General features: G+C 45.4%; 1 protein-coding gene across 1 annotated transcript in view; it reads right to left on the minus strand.

Moving 5' to 3' along the window:
- The window catches only part of REEP5 (receptor accessory protein 5), a 122,227-nt gene extending 101,872 nt beyond the window's left edge, over nt 1-20,355 (minus strand). The window contains exons 1-2 of the mRNA XM_086961030.1: nt 19,938-20,355; nt 17,972-18,065 (exon numbers count right to left, since the gene is read on the minus strand). Of these exons, the coding sequence (XP_086817156.1) occupies nt 17,972-18,065; nt 19,938-20,055 (212 nt within the window). The 5' untranslated portion in view covers nt 20,056-20,355. The remainder of the gene's footprint in view (nt 1-17,971; nt 18,066-19,937) is intronic.
- Between the last annotated feature and the right edge of the window lie 6,191 nt (nt 20,356-26,546).

A 26,546-nucleotide genomic window follows, 5' to 3' on the forward strand; every position in this document is an offset into this window, starting at 1 on the left:
TAGAAGCGGAACATACTCTACATTTCTTAAATGATGGCATGGTGAATCCAGCATCCCCAGTCATTAAAACAGTGATAATTATCTGGCACAGTACCCTGCGCAGTATCAAATGGTATAGGAGATTAATGAGGGGAAACCCCCCTTTGGGAGGGCAGGATGTTGTCCAAGATGAGTACACTGCAGGGCTTTCGGAAGTAGGATGCCAAGGGCAAATCTGAACTTGCGACCTATTGATGGGTCCAAATGTAGCGCCTTTGCCATACTTCAGACAAACTGTATCTTATTTAGACATCAGATGTTCAGTAACTTAGATGTACGCCATGTCTTAAATCCCTACATTAGTGGGGTGTTTGACATAGTAGATTTCCTTCTTCTGGAGGTGAAACTTCTCATTATGTAGCTTGGCAGGAGGAACGGATTAACAACTATTTCACCAGATATTTTTGAGATCCTTAAATGAGCATAGGAAACGGTCGGGGGGGAGGAGGGGGGGTGGATTTTACAGAAGCTAGAAATGTCTCTATGGGAGCGGCCACGGCCACTTACTTTAACCTCATACAACTTACATATCTGCATTGCACATATTTCACTAGAGATAGGCTACAGTGGGCGGGATACACTCAAGCACTAAACTGCTGAAAAGTAACACTTCCTGTGGTGGTTTGTTTATTACACACTGTATGGAGCGGACCAGGGATTACATCTTTCTGAAAGGGACTGATGAAGACACTTGATAGAGTGTTGGTCTGGAGACTGCCCAGAAATCCCAAAGTAGTAATGCTAAATCTGTCTATCGGCACGGACTCCAATAAATGAGAAAAAAATGCTTTTTTTCAGTCAAGACCAGTTGTGGCTAAGTGCGACATCACCAGGAAATGGGAGCATGGAACTCCCTGCACTTAGAGGCATGGGCCACTGGCTTAGACCACTGCAAGGCATTGGAGTGGCCGATTTGTCAGGCAAAGGTTTACTCTCATAAGCAGATATGGAATGACCAGGCTATCTTGAGAAGGACTGAGAGCAGACCACTTGGATAGCAGACAGACTGTCTATAACATATAGGACTTTGGTGGCACATGGCGTTCCATGGAACAGTGAGGGACTGCTCTGTTAACTACTCTACAATTAAGTCGTGATCACATGTATACATGTCTCCCACACCTATGAATATTAATACTACAAATGGATACAGTCATATTTGTTGAGAATTGCACCGTGCACTTAGGATTACAAGATTTGTCTATTATATGTACTGTTGATGGAAATTCCTACTTGCTGTCTGTGGTACCTGCAAAATCAGTAACATCCTAAAAAAAAAAAATTAAAAAAAATAAAGGAAGGAAGCCGACAATAGCTGAACACTAATTAAAGAGTACGACTGCCACATAGCAGGGGCAATCAGGGAAACCGGCAAAGCGAAAAGGTCGAGGAGCCCACATCCACCATCAGTATACATGCATCTATAGAACAAAGTCTGCACACAGACCTCAATGTTAACCGAATTCTCTCAAGACGACTTATGAGTATTGTATTTTCATATAGGAGTTTCTAATTGGCGGACTGTGAACCGATGCATCAATCTGCTACAGTGATAATAAAGTTAATGCTGCTTCTCTCCATTTTTGGGGTAAGACAGACAATTCAGTGTTGCAGGATATGAAAAGGGATACATTTATATGTGCCATCCTTACGAGACACAAGAATGAAGGACTGCATAAGGGCTAGGCTAAATTAGAAGAATTGTCAAGCAAGCCTTTAAATTATATATAAACTAGATTAATTTGCCACGTCCTCTCTGAACAGAAACACAAGTGACCCAAGACAGGTTTCACTCTAGTTGGGGTTCTTCAGTTGGGTGCAGATTTGTTCCAGTGGCACAGTAAGCACAGAACCTACATTCGGGCATACCTACCACACTTAGGGCGTCACACTGAAGTAAACACTAAAGTGACAGGCAAAATAGTCAAATTAATCTCAGCTGCGAGTAATTACTCGAGTTGCATCCCAGTTCATAATTTTTCTGCCCACTATGCCTCCTCAGGCTACACTCAGCCTTGGCCCTGCTCCAATAGGAGTAGTCCAGCCGGAACTTCTATGGCTCACTGAAATGGGTCAATAGAAAGATTTAATACAAATTAATTACTATTGTGACTCTTCTGTGTACAAGCTAATTGGGATATCAAACGCAATTTAGACGCCCAAAAACTTGAGCAGGTGTGTTGCATGGGTTCAGCCTCAACCTGTTCAAAGCCTTCATTAGAAAGCATTTCTTTTCTCTTGATATACCTGCATCAAGGCCAACATGCTGGAGCAGCTATAGGACTTTATTTTTTTTTTTTTTAAATATCTTTATTCGGTAAAAATTGCTCACCATAAAAGAGTACATATACACAATAAAAGTACATTTCCCCCGCTAGAACAATGATAAAATATAACAATATAATTAATAAGGACCTTAGCCAAAACATCCTCAACAGTTCACTGTGTTATAATAGGAGAACCATCAATTACATACAGTCAGTCGATTGGTAGCCTAGAGTGCAGCTTCAGTATCCTTGAGCGCGTCAGCCATGCACTGCTCAAATTTTTTGCCACCCCGCATATCATGGCAGTGGATGATGAGTCACACGTAAGGCCAGTCTGTGACACCTCAGCCCCAACTCCCTGCATACAGGTTTCAGGCAGATCTTCCGTGCCACTTTGTAGGCGGAGCAGGCAAAAAGTAAGTGGGCCTCAGACTCCTTAGGGGCTGCACAACCAGGGCACGAACGCGAAGGGCCACCAGAGTTGGACCACCTCGCGGTGAATTCATGCACCGGGAGGGTCCCGTACCTTAGTTTTAAATATAACGTTCTGTCTAGAGGCTTGGTTAGAAGATCAAAAAGGACTGTTCAGTGAGTGAACCCCCCCAGCCCCCCCCGCGCGTATTGCCTCGCCCTGCACCCAATCCCAGTATAACTTCTTGATCACTAGTTTGGGCGGCGGCAATTGGGTCTCCCACACATCTCTCAATCCCAATTGGAGAACCAGGTGCCTCACATTGTTCAGCCATCCAATCTTGTTGCCAGTATCAAGCAATATTAGGTCATCCAACCCTTCAGCATATTTGGCAAGCTCCTTGGTCCTTCTTAGGCGGACCCAGAAGAGCAATGGACGCAGCCTCACTAGGTCCTTTAGGGCTCGTCTGCCCAAATCTAGTCGCAAGGGGATCAACGGGGTAGAGGCGGGGAGAACCACCACCTCCCTCAGAAACTTATTTTCCGCTAAGGAAAGTTCCAAAACGTTTTCGAACCCCCAAAGCTCAGAGCCATATAATGCAGCCGGGAGTATCTGGCCCTCATAAATGGCCATGACCGGAGACACAGGTTTACTTGTTGACTCTCGATACTCCCTCAAGGTCACCCCAGTTACTCCCCCAAAGCTCAGAGCCATATAATGCAGCCGGGAGTATCTGGCCCTCATAAATGGCCATGACCGGAGACACAGGTTTACTTGTTGACTCTCGATACTCCCTCAAGGTCACCCCAGTTACTCTTTTGTGACCAAGTAACATTTTAGCCAAGTGGTCCTTCCAATTCATTCGACTATTTATCCGCACCCCTAAATAGTCGAATGAATCGACCATCTCCAGGGGTGCCCCATTGAGCGAGAAATTGTTTTTAAATCTTTTGGAGGGTGAGAAAGCCATCAGCTTGGTTTTCGAGGTGTTGATGGTTAGGCCTCTATCTATGCAGAAGGAGCTAAATCGATTCAGAAGCTTTTGCAATCCTACTGGGGATTTGGAGATCAGTATAGTGTCATCAGCGAAGAGCAGAGTAGGGATTCTTTCCCCCGCCAGGGATGGAGCATCCGACTCTTCCCCTCTCAGATGATCCACCACTCCATTCACAAACAAGGAGAAAAGAGTCGGAGCCATAACACAGCCCTGGCGTACTCCGCTCCTCACGGGGACCCTATCAGTCAGCTGTCCCTGGGTACCCCATCTGATCCTCGCGTAGTTCCCCTCGTGGAGCTTTACAATTAAACTCAAGAGTCTACCAGGAAGCCCATCCTTCCTAGGATCTCCCACAATTTAGCCCGAGGGACCAGGTCAAAAGCTGTTTTGAGATCTATGAAGGCCATATATAGACTGCCCTTTTTGATAGTAACGGTCTTCCAATAGATAACAAAAAAGCGAAAGACCTGGTCCATCGTGCCCACTTTCCGGCGGAATCCAGCTTGGATGTGGGAGAGGATGCTTGCCTCCTCCATCCAATCGCCAACCCTTGAGATAATGACCCTGCCAACCACTTTCTGGATTACATCTATCAAACTGATAGGTCTGTAATTGGCAGGGTCATCTCTTGCCCCCTTCTTATACACAGTAACCACCTCAGCCCCCTTCCAGGAATCTGGCACAGGATGGCCCCTTACAATCAAATTCATTATAATGGCAATTAAGTTGGCCCAGGCCATAGGTTCCGCAATCAAGAGGTCCCCTGGGATCCCATCCGGACCGGCCGCCTTCTTTGGGGTCAAGTGTCTAATAGCCACTGCTACTTCTGAGGCCGTAAATGGATGCTCGTCCTCCCCTGTAGGTTCCCCACCCCCACCACTGGCTACCACGGGGCTATTTGCATCTTCAGTTCCGCCATATAAAGCTGAGAAGTGATTGAACCATTGCTGGCTAGTTATATGAGCTGCTAGTGGTTGCTAGGTGACCTATCTTGCCATATTGCATTATCACGTGTTTTGTTATGTTTGTCTTTCAATGGATTTTAATATTTATACACTATTAAGAATTTGATGTAAAATATATATCTGTTTAAAATGAATATATTCTAAAAAATCAAAAAAATGAAAACATAAATTCTTAGGATAAAATAAATTTATACAAAAGAACACCTATTATCTTGTGAATGGTGAGTTCATCTGTTAGTATATGTTGGTTATTACAATTATTTGTAGTTTATTATATTTGTGCTGTCACTTGACTATAGACCTTTACCAAATAGTGGTTTCGATCTCCCCTGTCTAGCTCTATTGATTAAGTCCCAAAATAGCTTCGGGTTCCTCATACTCACAGCATCTGTTAAATCCTGCCAATGTTGTTCCTCCCATTCACGTTTAGCCAGCGCTAATACTTTCAAATAATCCTTCCTAGCCGCTCTAACTAGTAAAGGATCCCTTGAGAGAAGGGCATCTGTCAGGTTTATCCTTTTACCCTTGCACTGGGCCGAATACCAAGGGTTGCTTGAAATGGGGGGTGTGTTGTTCATTCTGCAACTATTCCCTTTAGAGAGAAAATAGTGACTCACTTGCTCTATGGTGGCTTTATAAACTGTATCAAGGGTAATGGGAGGATTCGGGCTACTCCCGTTTTTCCGATCCCAAACCTCCAGATCCAAATGCAGGCCCACCACAAGGGATTTGATTGTCCCTAGTTGGTCCTCCTTCAAGTTTGCCTTATCCCATTTCAGTCTACGATTATTGTTATATGGGATAATCTCTTTAGTTAACTTCATGGGGGCACTCACCCCCCTATCTTTAAGGTTACCCCACTTAAACTTGCTGCACAAGGGGTTATGGTCACTATCCTGAGTAGATACCACCTCCATATCAATTAGGTCAGTCCACATACCAACGTCCATTAAGATGTAATCGATTCTGGACGGCCCTGTAAGCCTATTAAAGGTCATCGCACCTGCCCGGTCGGACATGGTCCTACCGTTAAGTGCTCTTAGTTTGTGATCCCTAATAAGGGCATTAATTTGGATTGCCCTTGCAGACCATTTTCGAATGGGGGGTAATGACAAGAGTGGGATGGACCATTTAGAATCTTCTTCTTCAATACCTAGGGGGTCATCTCCGAGGAGAGGTTCAAACATACAATTGAAATCCCCCCCACAATAATTTTAGCTACAGGAGGACAGTTGACTAATGCTGAATCTAAACTTAGTATAGTTGCTGAAGTAGTATCCCCCGGGGCCCCTCTGGCATACACATTGAATAGTTCAAGCCTATGTCCCTCAATATGACCCCTAGAGGAGAGATGTAGTATATCACTACACTCCGAGTCATGGAGGATCACATCCCAGTCCAGATCAATTTTTATCCAGACCGTGAGGCCTCCCGCCGGTCTGCCCTTCCCCCTACTTACTGCTGGAGAAAAAAAGGTAGTATAACCCGATTTATTTATTGGTAGCAGGCTCCAGGTTTCCTGAAACAGACAAACATCAAACTTCTCGATGAATGTATGCCATTCCGGTATATCCATCTTCCTTTTTAACCCCGCTACATTCCAAGATAACAGGTTTATTACCCGACGGCCCTTAGGAACTTTGACATGGACCCCCTTGCTCCCCCCATCACCACCCGCCTTAGTCGTGCAGCTATCCACCACACGGATAGAAGGTTTGGGGTGTACAGTACAGCCAACAGTATTAGCCGTACTCGGAGCTTCCAACGAGGCCCCAGTGGTACTGTTACTAGCCGCATTTTGTACTACAAAGGATCCCTCCTGACTTGTACCTTTCCGTCCAGCTAACCGCAGAGCCTCCACACCTAACTGTCCACCTCTCTCCCCTTAGACTGTAAACATCAATCGCAGTCTTCCATACCGGAAAGCTGCGAAAACCTATTGCAAGTGTCCAGAGGAGTGAAGGGTCTCAGATGTTCCATCCTAGTATCGTGATTCATTTTGTATCTCTGGGGTACTGTAATCCAGCCAAAGTGATCAGCGGCCTGGGCAGGGTACTGCCCGTACGGAGTATAGATGTTGCTATGTGGTAAAGGAGGGTTAGGTCTAAAACGGTGGAACTTGTTTTGGTGATTGGGGGGAAAAGCAACTGACCTAGGATAGAAATATGTTAGAGCCCGAGGGATAATACAATTGTCCCCACTTCCAGTGGGCCAGTTTAGAATGTAGTCTACTGCCCGAGGGTCTCTAAAGTTAACCACCACTATGTCCCCTTCAATATCTTTGCGTCTACTACCCAGCCAGTTGATCCGTCTTACATGCACTATGTCCCCATCCATATTGTGTGCTATGGTCCTATATGTCCTCAACCAATGTATGATTTTATTTTTTAATTCAGCATATCCCTCCTTGTTCTCTACTAACGTTGGAACCCCGGTCAGAACTACCACAAAGGGCACTGCTTCTGGGGGAATTTCCACTTGCGGCCCCTTGTTTACTGAACCTCTAGTGTATCTACCTTCCCCATATTCCTCCCGTTTGTTCGTTATGGGGGCCTTCGTCACTAACCTTTTGGGGTCACCACCCGTTTCTACTACTGGAGTATTTATATGTTTTGGGGGGAGTGGATTTTGAAGGCCGGGCTCAGCCCTGCCCTGAGGCTGTGGCTTCTGTTTAGACGGCTGGGATGGAGCAATTGGGGTATTAGCAGCATTATTAATAGGTAGCTTAACTGGGAGGTATGGGATGCGCCACCCTGCTCCCCTGGGCATTGGTTAAGGTGACCATGCTGTTTATAGCAGTCTCCAGGATTGTCAATCTGATTTCAACTTTCTTAATGGTCTCATTAATGGGTAGGAGCAGAGATCTCAGTAAGAATTCCAAGTTCCCTATTAATGTAGGGGGAGATGATGTATTTGATACTACAACCCCCGCATTACTATCAGAACCTACAGCATTTGTGACCATTTCGGGTGATTTGACCTCTGGCTGTGGTGCCTCGGATGATGGAAATTCTGGCACCTCCACTATTGCCCTCTCATGAATAGTGGGGGTTTTTAACACTTTACCAAAGTCAGAGTGGGGAATTTTAACTTTGCCTAGGCCCGCCCTTAATTTCCTCCTTTTTTTACTAGGTGGTGGGCCGTTGATCTGGGCTACAACTAATTGCTTAGATTTCATCTTCCTAGGCTTTGCTGTAACAGTAGTACAACAGGGACTAGGAGTAGGGGAAACAATTACAGTGTGGTCTGAGGGCAAGCAGGGGGTGGGGGTACAATCGCGCAGCAAAAAAGGGACACCTTCTTGACTAGCAATTTCCCCACTCATATCAAGTGAACCTCCCTCCCGGGCCGTAGTAAGAGGAGCACTGTCAATGAGGGATTTATTTTTCAAACTCTCGACTGAACGTCGCCGCTCAGCCCTTCGCTCAGCCAAAGATGATTCCTTATCACCATCACACAAGACCTTAGGGAAGTAATTGTCCAGAGACCCATTACGTAGTCTTCCTCTTTTCCCAGATGTTCCCTCTTCAGACGGCATAGCCATTACACTTGCCTGTAACAGGGACAGCAGATCTAGAGACGTTAGAGGATTGGCCCAGCCCAGCCTACTCTGGCCTCAGAGGGCCCGCCCTTTGCCCGGGCTTAGCCCCGGGCGCTCACGCGCAGCGTGTGCACGACCTTCTAAAGTAGCCTATGCAGGGTGTGATTGGCAGGTAGGCGGGGCCGGCAGGGAGAGGAGCCCAGGTGGAGCAGATCAGGCACGCAAGGACTCCTGGTCCGTGGAGTCCCTGGCTTCAACTCGCAGCCCTGCCGGTATCCGCCGTCAGCAAAGTGCAACAGAGAACCCCACTCCAGCTGCAGCAGCTCCCGCGGTTAAGACCGCGCTGCGGGACCCGCGAAGCGGGTCCGGCGAGTTGCTGCGGTGGACCTGCGATGTTCCCAGGGGTCAAGGCGCCAGGAAGGTCAGCAACAAGTTAATTTTAGGAGCTGGCAGAGTTTTGTTTAGGCGATCCTACTTTATTTTAAAATCTTAACATTTTACTTCAACAAATGAGCTACATCCACATCACGTAAAACATGTTTTCAGTGCCGATTAGGACAGAGTCCTAATTTGAGATAGCACATTCACAGAATTAATTCATTTTAAGAGATAGTTGGAACAGTGTGACAGATGAGAGGTTGAGTTCTGAACGAATCATCGAAGGAGTTGTCGAAATGAGACGGTTGATTAGCCGCTTTGCTGCAGCGCACATTCCCCCGCTGTGCGGGCAAATTTCACGCGTGCCCAAATGGGACGGCCCCGGGCCATCCGACGCACGGAAGAGGTTAAAAGTCTCACATCTTGTATACAGATGGTTTGCATTTCATCCAGATTCTTTTTACTAGAGCGAATTAAAACTAGGATAAGTTTTGCGCTCAGAGTGTGGATTAATGGGCTAATTGCTTGTCGGCCATATATTTATGCAAACATTTTTATGGCTTTAGGTACTGTGGATGATTTAGACCACGGATACTCATTGTTATGGCCCGGTGGTAACATGCGGCCCGCCAGGCCCTTTCTTGAGGCCCTGCTTGTGAGCATTCCATTGCTATTTGAAGCCTAAACCAGTGAAAGCAGTCATTTTCATGTCAGAGTGCTTCCCTGTTGTATTATAGAAATGTAAAGATGCTATTCAATACACGCGAGGGGCACTAAAGAAACATACATAACAGAAAATGAACACATTTCTAAGGCACTTTAGCTTATCATATTAAAATGTAATTCATGGTCTTATTTCAGGATTGCTTTCCTAGGTGAACTTTTCCCAAATAATTTTCTCTGGTTTGTAAAACCCATGAAGAAGAATAAGAAGAAATAAAATGTACAGAAATGCATGTTTTAAGTAGATTTCAGACAAAAACAGTTATTAGTTTCAATCTTACTTTGCATCTATGATTGCGCCCCCCAAACCTCTCTTCCCCACCAATGAGGCCGCTGGTCAAACCCTAAAACTTTACCCGTGGCCCCTTAGTAAATATTTGTGAGTACCCTTCATTTAGACTTAATTTTGTCAGATGTTGAGAAGCAGTTAACTTGATGTCTAAAGTAGCTACAGAATCATTGTTTTGTTGACAGTGGTTCCAGTTCCATTTCCTTATTGTCTTCCGAAATAAAATATTTGTTATATTCATTGTTAAGACATTTTTTGGTTAAATGCAAGTAATGATTTCAAGTGAGTCTGAAGTTTCAAATGTGTTCGTGAGCAAATTTCATGGCCTTTCCAATAGAGTACTTGATGGCCATACTACAGCCACTGAGCTTTGCTGCCAAATAATGGGGTAGTACTGGAAATGATTAGTGCTTTTTAGGGAGAATTTACTCCCAACTTTCAGCTAGAAAATGATATGAAAACAAGTAGGCTACTTGAGGTCACTATGTCGAAGTGCTCTTCCAACCACAGAAAGAGTGGTGCAGACATTAAACCAGAGTTCTTCAATCTGTGGGGCGCGCCCCCCAGGGGGGGCGCACGCCACCATCCCAGGGGGGCCGCAAACTCCTCCCTAAGATTTAACCTTTGTTATCTTTTTTACTGTCCCACGTGGGGTTTTCGATTTGCTGCGGCTCCGGCTTTCCTATCAGCACGTAGGAACGTCACCAATGAGGAGGACAGCAGCTAGCTGGCATGTTTTTTCCCCCCCACCATCTGCGTGTTTGTGGTGAGTGCCGTTGTTCCAGAACAAGTAACTTGAGCAGCAAACGTGTAAGTCCTTAAGCAACAGCCAAGAAGGTGTTAACTGCTGCTGAACGCGCCTCTTAGCGCCCAGGTGTGAATGCTCTCGTTCTGTTTTAACTGTGAGAAAGCCTGATCCTATTGAAAAGCAGTGTTAACTCCTTGTTTCCCTCCCCAGTGAGGGTTTGTAAGTATGTTTCATTTTATTTTCATAGTTTCCAGCGCCACAAGCACGGGTAGTAGAGCAACACGAAATACATGTTGACATTCTCTTAAATGCCATCCCTGTCCAGTGCTTTCTAAAACAGGAACGAGGCACCGCAATATGATGCAACACAGAAGCGGCAGGCACAGATAACACATGTTTAAGCGAAAACCAAAGACAGCAGCTCCGATAATATTAAAAGCATGAATTGTTTGAACCACCGCATCGCACCCACCCACTGTCAAAAACAATGAGAACTGATGAAAGAGCGAAAATAGGAACAGAAAGATCAACAACAGTCAAAGGCGAACCCATCTGAGTGGGATGTGGAAGCTGGGATCACAAAATAAGAAGGGGCTTCATTTTAAGAAGCTTTCACTAGCCCCAAAACGGCATGTTTGGCAATAATCACAGGGTCCTGGGTTTGGTACGTTTTACCAACTAGGGCGCAGTTTTGCACTTATGTAAAGTTCAACAAGTGACAATTTATTTTCTAGTGGTCAGGCAGCGTAAATGCCCGGAGCTGTAAATATGGATGGAAAATATCCCCTGCACCACTGTAATCTGCATAGCATGGACATAAAAGTAAATGAAAATAATAAGTCTGTAATCCTTCCAATTACAGGACCTGTACCAACAGCGCCCCAGTGAGATTTCCTCAGGTGTCCCTCTCCCTCACATTCAATACCTGCTTATTCTCTTTCTGCATTGGTCCCACACCAGTCCCTGCCCTAATACCCCATACCTACGGAATTGTTATCCCTCCAGCTGCAAAGTGCACAGTTGCTTTCTATGTATTCAAGTTTGCTAGTGACATATAATCCGTACATGGAGCATGTCTTCAAAGCCTCATGCATCTCAAACCTACATCCCCCACATAAGACATGATGCATCCAGGGCCGTCTTAACAGCATTCTAAGCCCCCAGCCAAGCAGTGCGCGGGGCCCTGCCTACAGAACCACTCACAGGAATAACAAGCATTTGTAATGCAATAGGTCTGGCATTATTAATGTTGGAGCTATTGGTTATTTAGCAATGCCAATAGCTCAAACTTACATAATGAGAGACGTATTGCATTGCAAATGTTTGTTTGCTTACTGTGAGGGCTGCAGTACTTTTGGGGTTTATGAGATACTCCGGGGGGCAGATTTACAAGTCCCTAGCGCCACATTTGCGTCATTTTTAACATGGAACAAATGACGCAAAAGTGGCGCAAGGGGCTTGTAAATCTGCCCCCTAGTCTTCTGTCTTCAGAGGTAACTTTAGGGCAGCAGCCCCTTTTCTGCACAGAGAAGCCAAATTACACCATTTCAAACCCGTTTGTAAATATTTGGAAAATGTTTAACTTTCTCTAAAATATTCCCAGACTGGAGTTCAACCATCACTTAAGCCTCCCAGGCAATTGTGTGGAATGTTGCACTTGGGCTGCATTAGAAGAGCACAGCAGCCAAGCTGGAAAGGTAGTAGTTTCTTTCAGAATTATACAGGCAGGCGGCAACATCCACAGGGCTAAAAGGTCTTCAATTTGCCAAAAGAAAAATGCCAGACATGTGTTTCATAAACAGCCTGTAAATTGCTTGTTTTGGCACTAAATGCGGTTTATAAATAAAGTAGTATGTATTTATTTGTAATGTGACTTTTCTGTCTTTGTTCCTTTTAATTATCAGTCATGGATCTTTCAGGCAGCCCTAGAACACAATTTAAAGTGCTTTCTATTCATATTTGCTGTTCAAAGTATGCACAGATAAATTCTGTAAATACAGCTTTAGTGAGTGCTTATTTTTGTACCGACTGGGACATCAAAATAATGAGCTGACAACCCTAATCATAAAACTAAGTTTGTTGCAGGATCAGCATATTATTTATTTCCTCCACCCTCGATCCCTGTTTAATTCCATAATAGCAACAGTTTAACTTATATGTGAAACGCTACGCCGCCGTCAATAACATGCTGACATACTTCAAGTGTCTGGAAATGCACCCTGCATTCAGACAACACTCTCCTCATTTTCATCCTTAACTTTTACACTCACCCTGCACTCACAGCAATCATAATGCCCTCACACTGTTCCCCATGCACTCCCACATTCTCCCCCCACCCTGTACTCACAGTGATCACTCTGCACTCACAATGCACTTCAATTAATGGCTGGTTTCTTTAACTTTCTGCACTACCACCACACCCTTCGCTTTCAGGCAGAGACTCCTCAAAGTCAGTTATAACCATTCAGGGGCAGTTTTTGTGAAAGCTGAGTCCATGGGGTGGCAGGTAGAAGCCCAGCAGGGTTGCATTCAGATGCAGAACCCTAATCCTCTTGATCCCTGGGGCCTCACAGCAATGGTCTAGGCGACAAGAAAGGAGCGAGATTCATAGATATTGTCAAAGAGAAGGCCCAGAATAGGGAGCACTGTATGAGGACTCATTTTTATGTTTACAAATGGCCAGAGACAACATCTTCAGAGAGATACCACAAAGAATGGGACAATCGAAGTGTTCTTATTTTTTAAGGGACATTCATTAGTGAAGCTGATACTGCTGCCAAATGTGTAAGTGGCCACTGCTGGTTATCATTAAGGAAGCAGATGCAGCAGGACTGGAGCCCAGGGATTTTAGGGGCCCACTGCATCACAGTTATTACTGTCTACCTTTAAAAAGGGGGCATCAGAGCTTATTTTTCTTTCAAGCATTAGGACCAAGGTGATGATCTGTCATGGTGGGGTAGAGGTAAAAGATACAGAGGAGATAAGTGCAGTCCTGAGTAGCAGGTTATCATTAGTGCAGCAGGTGTCGTTGCAAGGGGGTCAACGCGTGTGAGGGGCTCACAACCTCCCAATTATAGGGAGCAGTTTGTTTGGGATAAAATCTGTTTTTGTTTGATGCATTTGCTGTTTTATAAGTCTCATATTTAGTGCAGTTCATAGGCTATAGAAAAAATATTCCTGATACCATCTCATAAGCCCCGTTCCCTGCACGCAGCCATGTCCCTCCCGCTCCCCAATACTTGCCATAAAGATTTGGAGGGGGGCCTGACCCCAAACCATTTTGCATAGGGGGGGCTCAGAGTAAAAAAGTTTGAAGACCTCTGCATTAAACGGAAAGCCAAAGCCTGAAACTTTTCCACGTTTGTCCCGGAACAGGAAACTTAAAATGTTTCTTCATTTCTAGGTCACGTTTCTAAGCCTCTAGCTTCAAATGGCACCTGTAAGGCGTCAAGAACCTTGTTTGTCACTTGGAAAGCGATACAGGTATAAAGTAATTTTAGGACTAGCAAGATGTAACAGGCCTTCAGCTATATAATCTTCCTAGGGACGGTTTCTTCTAAAAACACAATTTCAACTGATCTGAATTTGAAAGATGTTACATTTGAGTAGGGAATGGGGAGGAACAAAAGGAAGTAACATTGGGCCAGGTAATTGACCCCTGCTTCAGAGGCCTAGTCATTGGATCCTGGATAAGTAAGGTTCCAAAAAAATCAATTGGGGGAAGTGTAGAGGAGATGATAGAATCACCCTCCTGAACTAGACTTGTAAACAATGGGATTCTATCAATGAGAATGGTGACAAATTTTATATGATTTTGTATATTATCTAAACTCGTGGATACACTGCAATGTGAAAATTAGGCCTCTCTGCGGGTGGCAGAATGAGGGCAATGTGTGTTTTTAAAATACCCCTCACACACTATGAATCCCATAGTGTCATTCTCCCATCATTGGGGTCTTCCCGTCCCTCAACAGGGCGGGGCGTGCTTCGACCTACGAGTATTGCTGGAGCACTTATATTTTTTGACAATAGGCTATGTGATGCAACTCAAGCCCCGAGGCAAAACCTAGCAGCCTATTTTTGCTGTTAAGTTTTAGGACCATAGGCATTTAACATTTAGTTTAGAATTGAGTATTTTTGTAGGGATCAACAGAGGTCCTGATGAGTAGGCAGGAGGGGTCTGCCTATGAAACATGTCATGTCGACAAAGTAGACCACACTTGTAATTCTACTTACTAACCCCCTTTTTAATGTTCCCAGCTTGCGAAGCCATTAAAGTTAATTTTTTCGACTAGCCAGGGAATTGTTATCTTTTTTTACACTACCATTCACGTAAATAGGTCCCTACACTCCCTAAACACATATCACTATCCTCATCACATCACATAGCCTATTGTCAAAAAATATAAGTGCTCCCGCGTCACTCGTAGGTCGAAGCACGCCCCGCCACGTAGAGGGACGGGAAGACCCCAATGATGGGAGAATGACACTATGGGATTCATAGTGTGTGAGGGGTATTTTAAAAAACACACAGTGCCCTCATTCTGCCACCCGCAGAGAGGCCTAATTTTCACATTGCAGTGTAAGTAAGAGGTTATCAGCAGGATCCTGTGTGGGTGCTGTCGTTGACCAATGGTGTTGCAATGTCAGTGCAATTGTGCACTCCAAATTGGACATTAAAGAGACTCCCTTCAAACACTTGACTGCTTCAGTGTAACATGGGAGAGCAGTCAAAGATCACTCCAGGACATGGAGAGGGGTTTAGATACACTGATCCATTTTTTAGACAATAGATCACACTTAACTACTTCAATGTCCGTCAGTGCTTTAGTTTATGAAATGAAAAGGGTGTTTATAAACATGTAAAGACTACTCTTGAAATTACAACAGCAAACAAAAATTAAAAAGTGCTAGCACCTTCGGCTCTGATTGCAACTCAAAATGTATTTGCAGCCCCACTGTGCTAAGTCCCCAAGTTTTCATTTGGCATTGTGCCAGGTGGGCAAAATGATCCAATGATAGGATGCTTGAGTGGACTGTTAACTTAAGAAGTCTTCACATCTCTCTAAGTGACAAGGACTTTTTCTGACTGGATATAGCTACAGATTCTGAAAGAGAGCTTTACTTTGATGCACTGGCTTGGTACCCGCAAGATGCTCAACAACAAAAAATCTCATTCCAGTTTTAGCCATACAAATGCCTATACCAAAAAACAACCCCCCACCCAAACAACACGATCTCTAAGTGGTCTGTTTTTTTGTGTGTGTTTTTTGGGCTCTGTTGCTCCTGGGACGACTCCATACAGCACTCCCTTAGTTGCATAATAGGTCTGTTGATCCTGTGTGGGCTCCATGTAGGTTGTTTCACAGTGCTTCCAATCGTTTGTCATTTGATGCTAGTAAGCTGAAACCCTATACCCCTACTTACCCAACTGGAACACATCAACAGTAAGTTCTACCTTGATACAGTTCACAATAAGTACATGCATGTGTAAGGACATCTAGCCTCTCTGCTGGCCCCCATGCTTACTCACAACATTAAGTGCACTATGCTTTCATCAAGTTGTTTAAACCGTATTCAATATGCCCCTTTTAGGCCAAGTTACAAACACCAAGCATTCTAAATAGCACGCTGGAATCCAATACAAATCAGGGCAGCTCACAACCTCACCAGAGGTATAGAGTGCTACATAAATAACACATTCGGAGCACCCTGAAATTACTTTGGTCCTGGGAAGTGATATTGAAAGAGCAACAAAAATAATACAAAAAAAATAACGTACATTCATTACCGTCCTGACACCATATCTCAATAAGCATACCCCGACTCCAAAAAGTGATTGAAATATCAAAACTGCGTAGAAAACTAACACCTGGACTAGCAGATATGTTGTGATGACATGTGAACGGGCAACAGTGGGCCATAGACGTGTCAAACAGAATAGCATCAGAAAGGCAGAAACAGGGAGCCTTTGCAAACAAGAGATAAATACAGATTTGCCTACTAGAAGGGATTCTTTACTTCCATCACTAGTATCTATTTCCCATTCAGGTGTCCCACTGCTTTGGCAGGAAGGCAGAAGGTTATGGCGCCAGCAAACAGAACAAGAATGGCGAGTAATGCCAAAATCACCAACTTCTAAATTTGAACAAAGTATAATTTTGGAAAACGCTAGGATTAAGCACGCGCCAACATAGAATTGTAACTGGCAAATGTCTGCAAAGGAGACAAACTCTGCAACTTCATGAAAATGCAATATTTGTCACTTTTGGAAACTTCGCCTACACGCAAAAAGTCCTGCAAATGGAGGTTTGCAGGAAATTTTACCTTCAAAAAGAATTTTTTTCAAGCAATTTCAACAGCAAAAAAAAGCTGTGTTTTTTTCTTCAACATGAGCAAAGTTGAGTGCAATTTTTCATCGGCTATTTCACAAAGCTGGTGAAGCCAACAACACACCTTAACGAAGCTTAAAATGAATTTCTTTTTTTAACAAGAATAATTTACCCTTGTCTCTCACTGAAGCAACAATGCAGTTCAAATGCTGGGCATCTGACCAACTACCCCATTAATATTGCCAAACACCTTGGCGTGCAATGTATTTTGAAGACGACTAAGTGTTATCTGAGCATCCAAAAAACAAATTGTGTTATCACCAATATGACTAGAGACACAAGTAGCAATTAGTTAAGCGGTTCACGATTATAGCTCATGTGTAGAAGAAAACTTCAGACAAAGTGTAGGACTTGCAGTTATGTCAGAGCCAGACCTATATAAAATCAGCTGTTTAATAGAATTCAAAAGTATTTATTGTATGTTGGTGTGGGCCAGGGAAGTCGAGACTTAGGGGTGGGGGAATGCTTTCTAAAAAAAATCTTCATTAAAAAAACTTAACATACAAACATCCTGCTGAAATGTTGTGGCATTTGTACCAGTGACATGGTCGCGACTGAAAAACTGGACCATTTCCTTTATCCTCATATAAGGCCAGAGACCAAATGATAACTAACACTTCAGAAAAACATGTGGGAATTGCACAATGCAGACAGAGTACTGACTATCCAACTTCTATAACATGTATAAGAACAATACAATTAAGACACTGTATAAAGCACAAACATCAATTCTGGGAGACATAAAAAAAATAAGCAAAGCCTTATGCTTAGATTTAAATAATGTTTTGTGGTGATACGTTCCTCTACACCTGTGCTGTAGCTATTCTACAGAAGTTTAATAAACACACAAAAGCAGATGGTGGTTAGAATTTCTTAAGAAACGACATCCAATATAAAATGTGTTTGTTGTCCCAATATAAAATGTGTTTGTTGTCCTAAATAAATGTAGGAGTTAAAAACGCCATACACGTACTTATAAGCCCTGGGCGATGTTTTTGTTAATATGTAACAACTGCTTGGAGTACCGTTACATTGAGGAACATTAAAACAGATTAATTACATCTCTGCGAGACAGTTAAACAATATAATTAAAAAAACTAACAACCCTGATGATGACGGAACATGCCAGGACTAAGTAATGTTAGCGGGTCTGAGCAGCCTGGAATCCCATTATAACACATCCTAACTGTGACTGAGCCGAGGTGGTGTCATGCACTTACGACATGTATGCGGGGTAGACGAATCCGATGAGGTTGCAGAGCAAGGAGGCGCCATAGCCGATGACCAGGTACAGGGAGAGGACAGCGATGATGGCTGCGGAGAAGAAAAGATACGGGTTGATGTCAAATGGTTATTTAATCAGTTTTTCAATTGAAGAATTGGGGAAAGGGGCTGTCATCGAAATTGGCACGTGCAGCGGATGAGTCATATACTCATCCGCAGAGGTACCTGTGCCAACCCTCACCCTCCTCACCTTTGGCCAGATGGCTCCGTGCAAAGTTTACCACCGAATCTGGCATCTCTTAAAGTGCTTCCCAACCCCACAGCACTTCCCCTCTCTGCCTCCCACACTCCTCGGGCTGGGCCCGTGCGAGGCGGCGGTGCCAGGCGGCCACTCCTGTGTGTGCCCAGCCCGGCCCTCTATGCGCACACGGTGTCTTGTTACGGGGAGAAACAAAGGCCTCGGGGCACGGGTACAGACAGGTGCGGATCGGCTATGTGCTGACTAGCAGCCTGTATGGGCGGCCTGCACAAAGTTAGTCTCCCATTCATTTCCGCCCGACAAACCAGTCATTGTGATAGAAGTCTGCGTGCGCCTGAGGCGTAATATCCGTGTTGTCAAAGTCAGGCACAGGACTTGAAGCAATATAACAAACAAGCCGGGTCAATACAATACTCGTGTTTCACTGATGGATTGCGGCACAATTTTGGAGAGACGGTGTAATTAGAGTCAACTCATATTTTCATACATGCCAATAGACCAGTTTCATGCGGGAGACTGCCGATTTTTCAAGCCAAAAATTGCTTTATTTCAGCTGTCTCCCGCTTGAAAAGACATTTTGTACAATAGAAGGCAATGGGGAATTTTTATTTTCCCGATTTTTTTACTTTAAATCTACCACGTCCCGGTCCTAAAATGTTGGCATGTATGTATTTTAACCAAAGACCACCCGGCTACATAAACCTTCGGACCCTGAATAAGTGGGCTCAATCGCCATATGGTATGAACGGAAATATTCCACTACGCTCATAACAGGGATTATTTACGTCATTTATACAAACTCAAAGTCATAATGAGAAGCGTGAATCTTCTTTCACGACTGAATGTAGTGTGCTGCTTGGTCATAGAACATGTGACAAACCAAATGCCTAAGACACTACGCTCATAACAGGGATTATTTACGTCATTTATACAAACTCAAAGTCATAATGAGAAGCGTGAATCTTCTTTCACGACTGAATGTAGTGTGCTGCTTGGTCATAGAACATGTGACAAACCAAATGCCTAAGACAAGCAATGTGTTAACCTCTCTACTTCAAACAAGGCGGCCCGTGAGCTTGCTTGATAAAACCGGGTGAGCGTTGGCCCTGTCCTAGTCAGCAGCTGTCAGGGAAAACGTGCCTTAGCCTAGTCTACAGTAAGCAGGCTAGCCTTACTCCGAGTAGCCACTCTAGGATTTCTCTGTACACCGACAAGAGGCAGGGCAGGCTTGCGTTCAAGTGACCAGCAGCATTTGGGACAGGCACATTTTGCCAGTCAGCAGCAACAAACGCAGTTCTTCTGCGACTCTATTCTTTTATTGCTCTCTCCCCCTCCGCCGCACTGCATTTATCTCCCATACTGTATTTTTTTCTGTGGTTTGCTTCCTTACTGCCGGCCTACTATGTAATGTAATGTCCTTCTGCTGTTTACGGTGTGCATGTAAAGCGCTCTGATACTTACGGGTCAAGCTAGCGCTATATAAAACTTTAAAAATAAATTAATTAATTAAAACACCCTCACGAAGCCTTCATTAGTAACAGAACAGAGTAACTAGCCCTGGTTAGCAGCATCCATGTCCTAGCCCACAGCCGGTGGGACAACCTTACTGTGGAAACGAGCAATCAGGACATTTTGTTCTACGACACAGTAAGAGTGGACTCATAATTAGAACGCACTGACTGACTCGCGTGGCGTCTTCTTACCCACTGCAATGTAAATCCTGTTCACCCCCGTTTTCTTCTCGATCTTTTCCAGCAGGTTAGTCACGACATTCTTCTCCTGCAGGAAATGCTCGAACCTCTGTTTTAAGGACGCAGACATGGTGACAGCTCCTCTTCTCCTGTAGGTCGGCAAATAAGACACAACGATCGACAAAGAAAGCGCTTAGGTGTCGTGCTTCGGATAGGCGGGCCTGATCTATACTTTCCGTGCAGGCAGCTCAGTCTGCAAATTCAAGGGAGTGCCAAGAGGGCTGGGCTCCACGAGAGGGGGCCCTGGAGGGGAGGTGACGCGTGACGGCCATCTTGAAAGGACCACCTCACCCTCGCAGTGCAGCGCGCGGAAACAAAGACGCGCGAAAGAGGCGCACATGTTATAAATTAAAACGTTTTAAAATGCCTAATTTGCTCACTTAGTATCGCATAAGTGTATAAATTAGAAATGTGGGAAAACACTCTCAAATTACGTTTTGTAGTTTACGTTACAGTCTTATTATATGAATGACCTATATCTTACCGACTTAGTCATAAAGGTGCTTGTAAACTGTACAAAAATGCTATGTTTATCTTTAAGGTAAAATCATTACAAAATACAAGCACGCTTCGAGAGCGTCTGACTCGTTACTCTATAGATGGCACCTTCAGCCCCTGTATCTCTTGGAAGCTCTTCCTGGCTCAGCTGGTTTCTCCTCCGTCCCACCCCTACAGTCGCCACAGATTACTGCAACCGCCACACCCAGCGGTTTCTGCAGCTCAAAAAACCGATCGTCAGGCAATCGTTGCCTGCAGCGATTTCACATGCGCACCCATTCCATGAAGACGGATGGGATCACGAGATGTCAAATGAAAGGATGTTTGTTACGAGACCAGCGGTTGCTACGTGTTTCTGTTCATTGATCCGTGGAATTTTAAGACTTGTCATCCGCGACTTCAATTGGTGCAGCAGGTGCAGTGGCACCCGGCCTGAGGCGCCCACTGAACCTTGAGTATTGCTATATTTTATAAATGAAACAGCATGAACATTTCCATTAGCCATATGTGTGGGAGCAGTACTAGTTTCACAACTTATAGCTTAGTTCGCAGTGCCTGCACCTACAGAATCAGCAAACCTTAGAAGAACGCTTACTGTGAGACCTACGAGTACCAATTTTTTGCAGTTTTATATAGTGCAAACTCGACCCAAGTAAGGCACTGAATCGCTTTAAATGAGCAGCAGATTAGATTAAGTATTTTACAGATTTTGGAATTTAGAACGGATTCACAAATTTTAAGTCCGCAGGTCTGGCCGTTGCAGAGGTCTGAAGTTTGCCAAGTCCACAAGCAAGTAGGTAACCAAGTCCAGTTTTTACTTTGCGTTCTGGGATTTGTATTCTTGATTTTGTAATAGAAGTGGGCAAGCCAGGAAATTCAAGGCAAGGAAGAATCCTGGGGCACAGTTTGGCTTTATGAGCCAAAGCACGAGCTGAGCAGTGTGGGGCAGAGGTAAACTGACATTTAGGTGGATTTCGACATGCTGTGACAGGCAGGTGCCCTTGATCAGCTTGTAGTAGTCCTGGCAGACACAGCTGGTGAGGTGATGCCGTTGACAGTTCCTTAGCACTACATTCAGGTCTTAAAGTGGGATGCAAAACGTGGATTTCTTTAAAAGGGGCGGGGCTTGGCCTATGGATTTAAGAACGTGATTCAAACAGTGGCGTAACGAAACTTGAGGGCCCCCCCTGCAAACTACATGGAGGGGGCCCCCCTCCCATCCTCTGTGCCAGTCTAGAGCTCTCAGGCCAGCGACCTGCCATACTGCATGCAGGGGATGCGGGGCTATTGTTACGCCACTGTCACCAATCCAGCCGTTATAAGTAACACTGGATGGTGGAGCTAAAGGTTGGGCTTAGTCTGCCAGCAGGCCAGGCGCGGTTCGTCCATTGGGGCGTGGGGGCGTAGCCCCCCCTGCCCAACGCCGCCCGCAGCTCCCTCATGACAATCATGTCAATGAATCAACATGACGTCAGACCGCCGGGCGGGCGTCATGTTGATTCATTGACATGATAATGTACAGACGGCAACACAAGTACGCATGCGTGGGGACTGAGGGTGAATTTTTACCCGTGCCCACGCATGCGCACTTGTGTTTTGGCGGCGTTGCGCATGCCCATCAGGAGCCCTAATGGGCGTGCTGCGGGCGAGAGGGTACCTGTGCCCCTGGCGCCAGGATTGGCCAGGGGCGCTGTGAGCCTGTGACGTGTGCGGGACCGGCAGCAAGGTAAGAGTGTGTTTTTCGGTGTTTAGCTTGCACAAATGACTTGCGATAGTTCAGTGTGTTAAAGCATCTGCTGCAGAAATGTGGAAATACATGAATGATGGATGGATGCAGGGTGGGTGCATTAATGATTGTTCGGTGGATGGGTGGGTGGATGGGTGCATGCATAATGGGTGGATGGATGGATGCATGAATGATGGATGCAGGATGGATGGGTGGATGCATGAATGAATGATGTATGGATGCAGGATGGATGGGTGGATGGATGCATGCATGATGGGTGGATGCATGATGGATGGATGGGTGGATGCATGAATGATGGATGGATGGGTGGGTGAATGGATGGATGCATAAATGATGTATGGATGGATGCTTGCATGATGGGTGGATGCATGATGGATGGATGGGTGGATCGATGGGTGGGTGCATGAATGAATGATGTATGGATGCAGGATGGGTGGGTGGATGGATGGGTGGATGCATGAATGATGTATGGATGGATGCATGCATGCATGATGGATTAATGCATGATGGATGGATGGGTGGGTGGATGGATGGGTGGGTGCATGAATGATGTATGGATGCAGGATGGTTGGGTGGATGGATGGGTGGATGCATGAATGATGTATGGATGCATGCATGCATGATGGGCGGATGCATGATGGATGGATGGGTGGATGCATGAATGAATGATGTATGCAGGGTGGGTGGATGGATGGGTGGATGCATGAATGATGTATGGATGGATGCAAGGTGGTTCGGGCTCGCTCACTGCGCTCGATCGCTGCGGTGCAATATGCAAATTAGTTTACGCCCCACCACTTTCAAATGTCACCAGCCGCCCCTGCAGCAGGCTATCATAGGTGGTGGTCTATTCATTACAGCGTCCCTGCCATCAGTATGCCGGGGAAGTTTGCCCAATTTTAGGTGGGTTTCCTGATGCAGACACCATCTATTCCCACAATCTCTGGTAGACCCATGCCTATACGCAGCGATATTAGGTGCACTATGCTTCCACCACGCTGTCTACCCTCATGAGTGTTACTCTACAGGTCTTATACAGGCCAAAGTATGAACACCTTCCAACAATGCATTCCAAGGACACCAGGAATCCAATAGAAATAGGAGCGGCTCATGACCATGTCCGGGGTATGCAGCACTATTGAAATATTGCAGAAAAGTGCTATAGGACTCGCAAAGTGTAATAGAAATAGCAATATGAAGACCAATTTAGTACTAAGTTTTGAAAGACATGGATCACAACAGCAGTTGAAAAACTCCACCTTACATCACAGCGAGTGGCTGACAAGCGCACTCTTATCAATAACATGTTTCTAGCTGAGTCCAAACCTTCACACTCAGAACAAAAGTGCAAGCAATACCTTTTCCTCAGTCTTACTCAATTAGGTACAACTACCAATCATCAAACAAAAGTCAGAGTCTCCATTCTAAACCTGCTCATTACAAACTAAGGGAATACTAAGATTGACCGTCTGTACCCTGTAGAATAGTCTGACCACTTCATGGACCAGTACTCGTTCGCCCCTCCCCCCCACTCCTCCCCCCTTCCCTCCATCTCGCATCGACATCCAGACTGAGGCTCTCCACTACAGCCTGGCCTGAGCCCAGCCCTGCCAGTGCTAAAACGAGGGATATTTCTATACCACCTGCCACCAATGACCAATGCTGCCTGCGCCCTGCCCCCCTGCCATGAGGCTGAGTGCACCATTGCGGGCACTGACGGGCAGGCAGGGCAGGCTTCCTTTAAGGACTCTCCCCAATACCCCCCCCCACTCCTATCGTGACACGATACAAAATGACATGAAAGCTTTGGAATATGAGTGAAATTGACAACACAAATAGACATCGGGGAGACCTGTTTGGCCACAAGACGACATTCTTAACACTGTCTGTAAAGGCTCATGGCGGTGCCAGATGACATTCATCTTGTCTTACGAGGAGAGCCTAGGACTGCAGCCAAGCGCCTGGAGGCGAAACAGTCCTCACTGCAAGATTTAAAGTAGGGGTGGGTTTCTGCAAATTTCTGTTCTCACCATACGTTCACTCACAACCTCGGGCCACACTACTACTGATCTCTCTCTTGTTGTCGTGGATGTACTGGGAACCGTTTATTGTAAAACCTCTGCTGACTTAAAATTCTTATGTTCATTACCACAAGCTTTCAGTTGCATTATAAATGAAAGGTGTTAAGATTAGTACAACTGGGTTGTTCTATCTTTATAGACCTCGGAAGACAGAAAGATCATGATATTGCACTTAAGTGTTAGGGTGACTGCTGTAGGCGCATGAAACCACCAAGCTAACCGCCCGTCTATCTAACACAGATATATGCAAGTAAGGATTTCCTTATCATTGATCCATCCTCCGTTACAGTCCGAATCCGACAGACTCCAGAGTCCCGACTGAGCAGGACACACACACAGACACACAACATACATACTCGCTCACCTTAGGCCTAGAATGGATGACGGCCTGCAGCAGCTAAGGCGAGCGGGGCGGGCACACTGCACTGGGCAGCAGAACTAGACAGGGGCGACTGACTGGGCGAGGGGCTTGAAGTTGCCACCAGAGACCAGGGGGCTGCCTAGTACTAGTGCGTACAACTCTTTAGTACCACGGCGGCCGCATCCGTTCTGGTCCGGTTCTTCTTGCATCTTTGTTCTTCTAAAGTCACGCGCTGCACGCACTACAATGCGGCTGCGCATGACAAAATTGGCACCCTGGTCAAGGGGCGAGCACCCCCCACTGTCAGTGCTGAAAGTGAGGGAGGGGCCCCTGGCTGAAGCGTGGGAGCCCCCTGCGTGGGGCTGCCTGTGATACGCCTCTAATGTTTAAATACAGGCAGTCTGGGCCGGCACCGTCCCTCGTGGTCGACGTGGTGTGCTGGCTGGCTGGGGGGCTGCCGACAGGAGAGACGTGAGGGGGCCCTTGGAGCGTGTGAGGGTGGGGCCCTTCCCTTGGAGCGTGCGTGGGGGCCCTGGGTCTGCGGGGGGGGGTGAGACAGTGTTAATACAGTCGTTTCATTTAACCCGCTACTGTCTGCTAGCGCCTAAGCCCACTGCTGCATTGCTTGCAGCTGCCTTCTTCCTCTGCTGAGAGTAGTGAGGCCAGGGGGCCCCCTGACCCAAGGGGCCTCCCGCACCGCGCGGGCTGCGGGGGCCTGTGTTACGCCCCTGGATTCAAACACATAAACTACATTTCTCTGATTCCCATAGTGCGTCACCCAACTGGTATTTTGTTTCCTCTCTAAGCTTTCTGTAAAGCCATCCAGACCCTGGATTCAAACACATAAACTACATTTCTCTGATTCCCATAGTGCGTCACCCAACTGGTATTTTATTTCCTCTCTAAGCCTTCTGTAAACCCATCCAGACGTATAATACAATTACTGACATACGCCTAAAACCAGCTTGAACCATTGGCTTTATCAATGGTTGTAAGCTGTTTAAGATAAATGAGTATCAACAATCATTTGGTTGTAAATAATATTGAATGTGTTTACATTCTGAAATTGTGAGACCAAATTAAACATTACTCAGGCCTCTGAAAAGGGTGGTGGTCTTCAGAGTGTTTCAATCACACCAGTTATGCTCATTCTGTTAGACACATACAGCCTTTTTCTCTTCAAATCTCGTCCATCTGCATATCGTGCACCTCATCGCCTACTCCCACTTTTCAGCGCGTGGACACGCCGGTGTGCGTAATCGCAGCGCTCAACAAATGTCCCAATAATAATAATAATAATAATACTGTTTGGGACGCTCCTTTCACTCTCTCCTGAATGCACTTTCTCAAATCTCCTTAATTTCACCACCGCCCAGACACAATGCATCCACACACGTATAAGCACTACATATTTGTTTACTTTTGCATTGTCAATATTTTGCAATGGTGTACCTCCTTCAAACCGATTCGCACAGAATTGCAATTGAATCTGGAATATGTGACTATTGCTCTGGGTGCTCTACAGAGAGGCCAATGATTGGATAGCCATGTATTCCAAACAATACAAAGAAACACCTGGGTCTTTAACAAGAAAAAGCAAGAAGAAAAAAAAATAGTAATATATCTGAAATGGGATATTTCTTTTTAAGGACAATTTCCCGCACTCACCGAAGGTGGCATGCTTCATCAGCGGGAATCTCCTTGCCCCGTGACAGATGTTCATGGTGCTGGTCACAACTCCCTCACTATGAAGTAGGAGCTCTATGGATTTTTTTGGAGATATAGTAGATACTCTGGAGTGATCTGGTGGGTGGTGAGGTAAGCAGAGGGTGCTGTCGGTGATATAGTTATTTAAAGCTGTCCACAGGGTACGT

Source organism: Lissotriton vulgaris, chromosome 3_1 (genome assembly GCF_964263255.1).
Source record: "Lissotriton vulgaris chromosome 3_1, aLisVul1.2, whole genome shotgun sequence".
NCBI lineage: Eukaryota > Metazoa > Chordata > Amphibia > Caudata > Salamandridae > Lissotriton > Lissotriton vulgaris.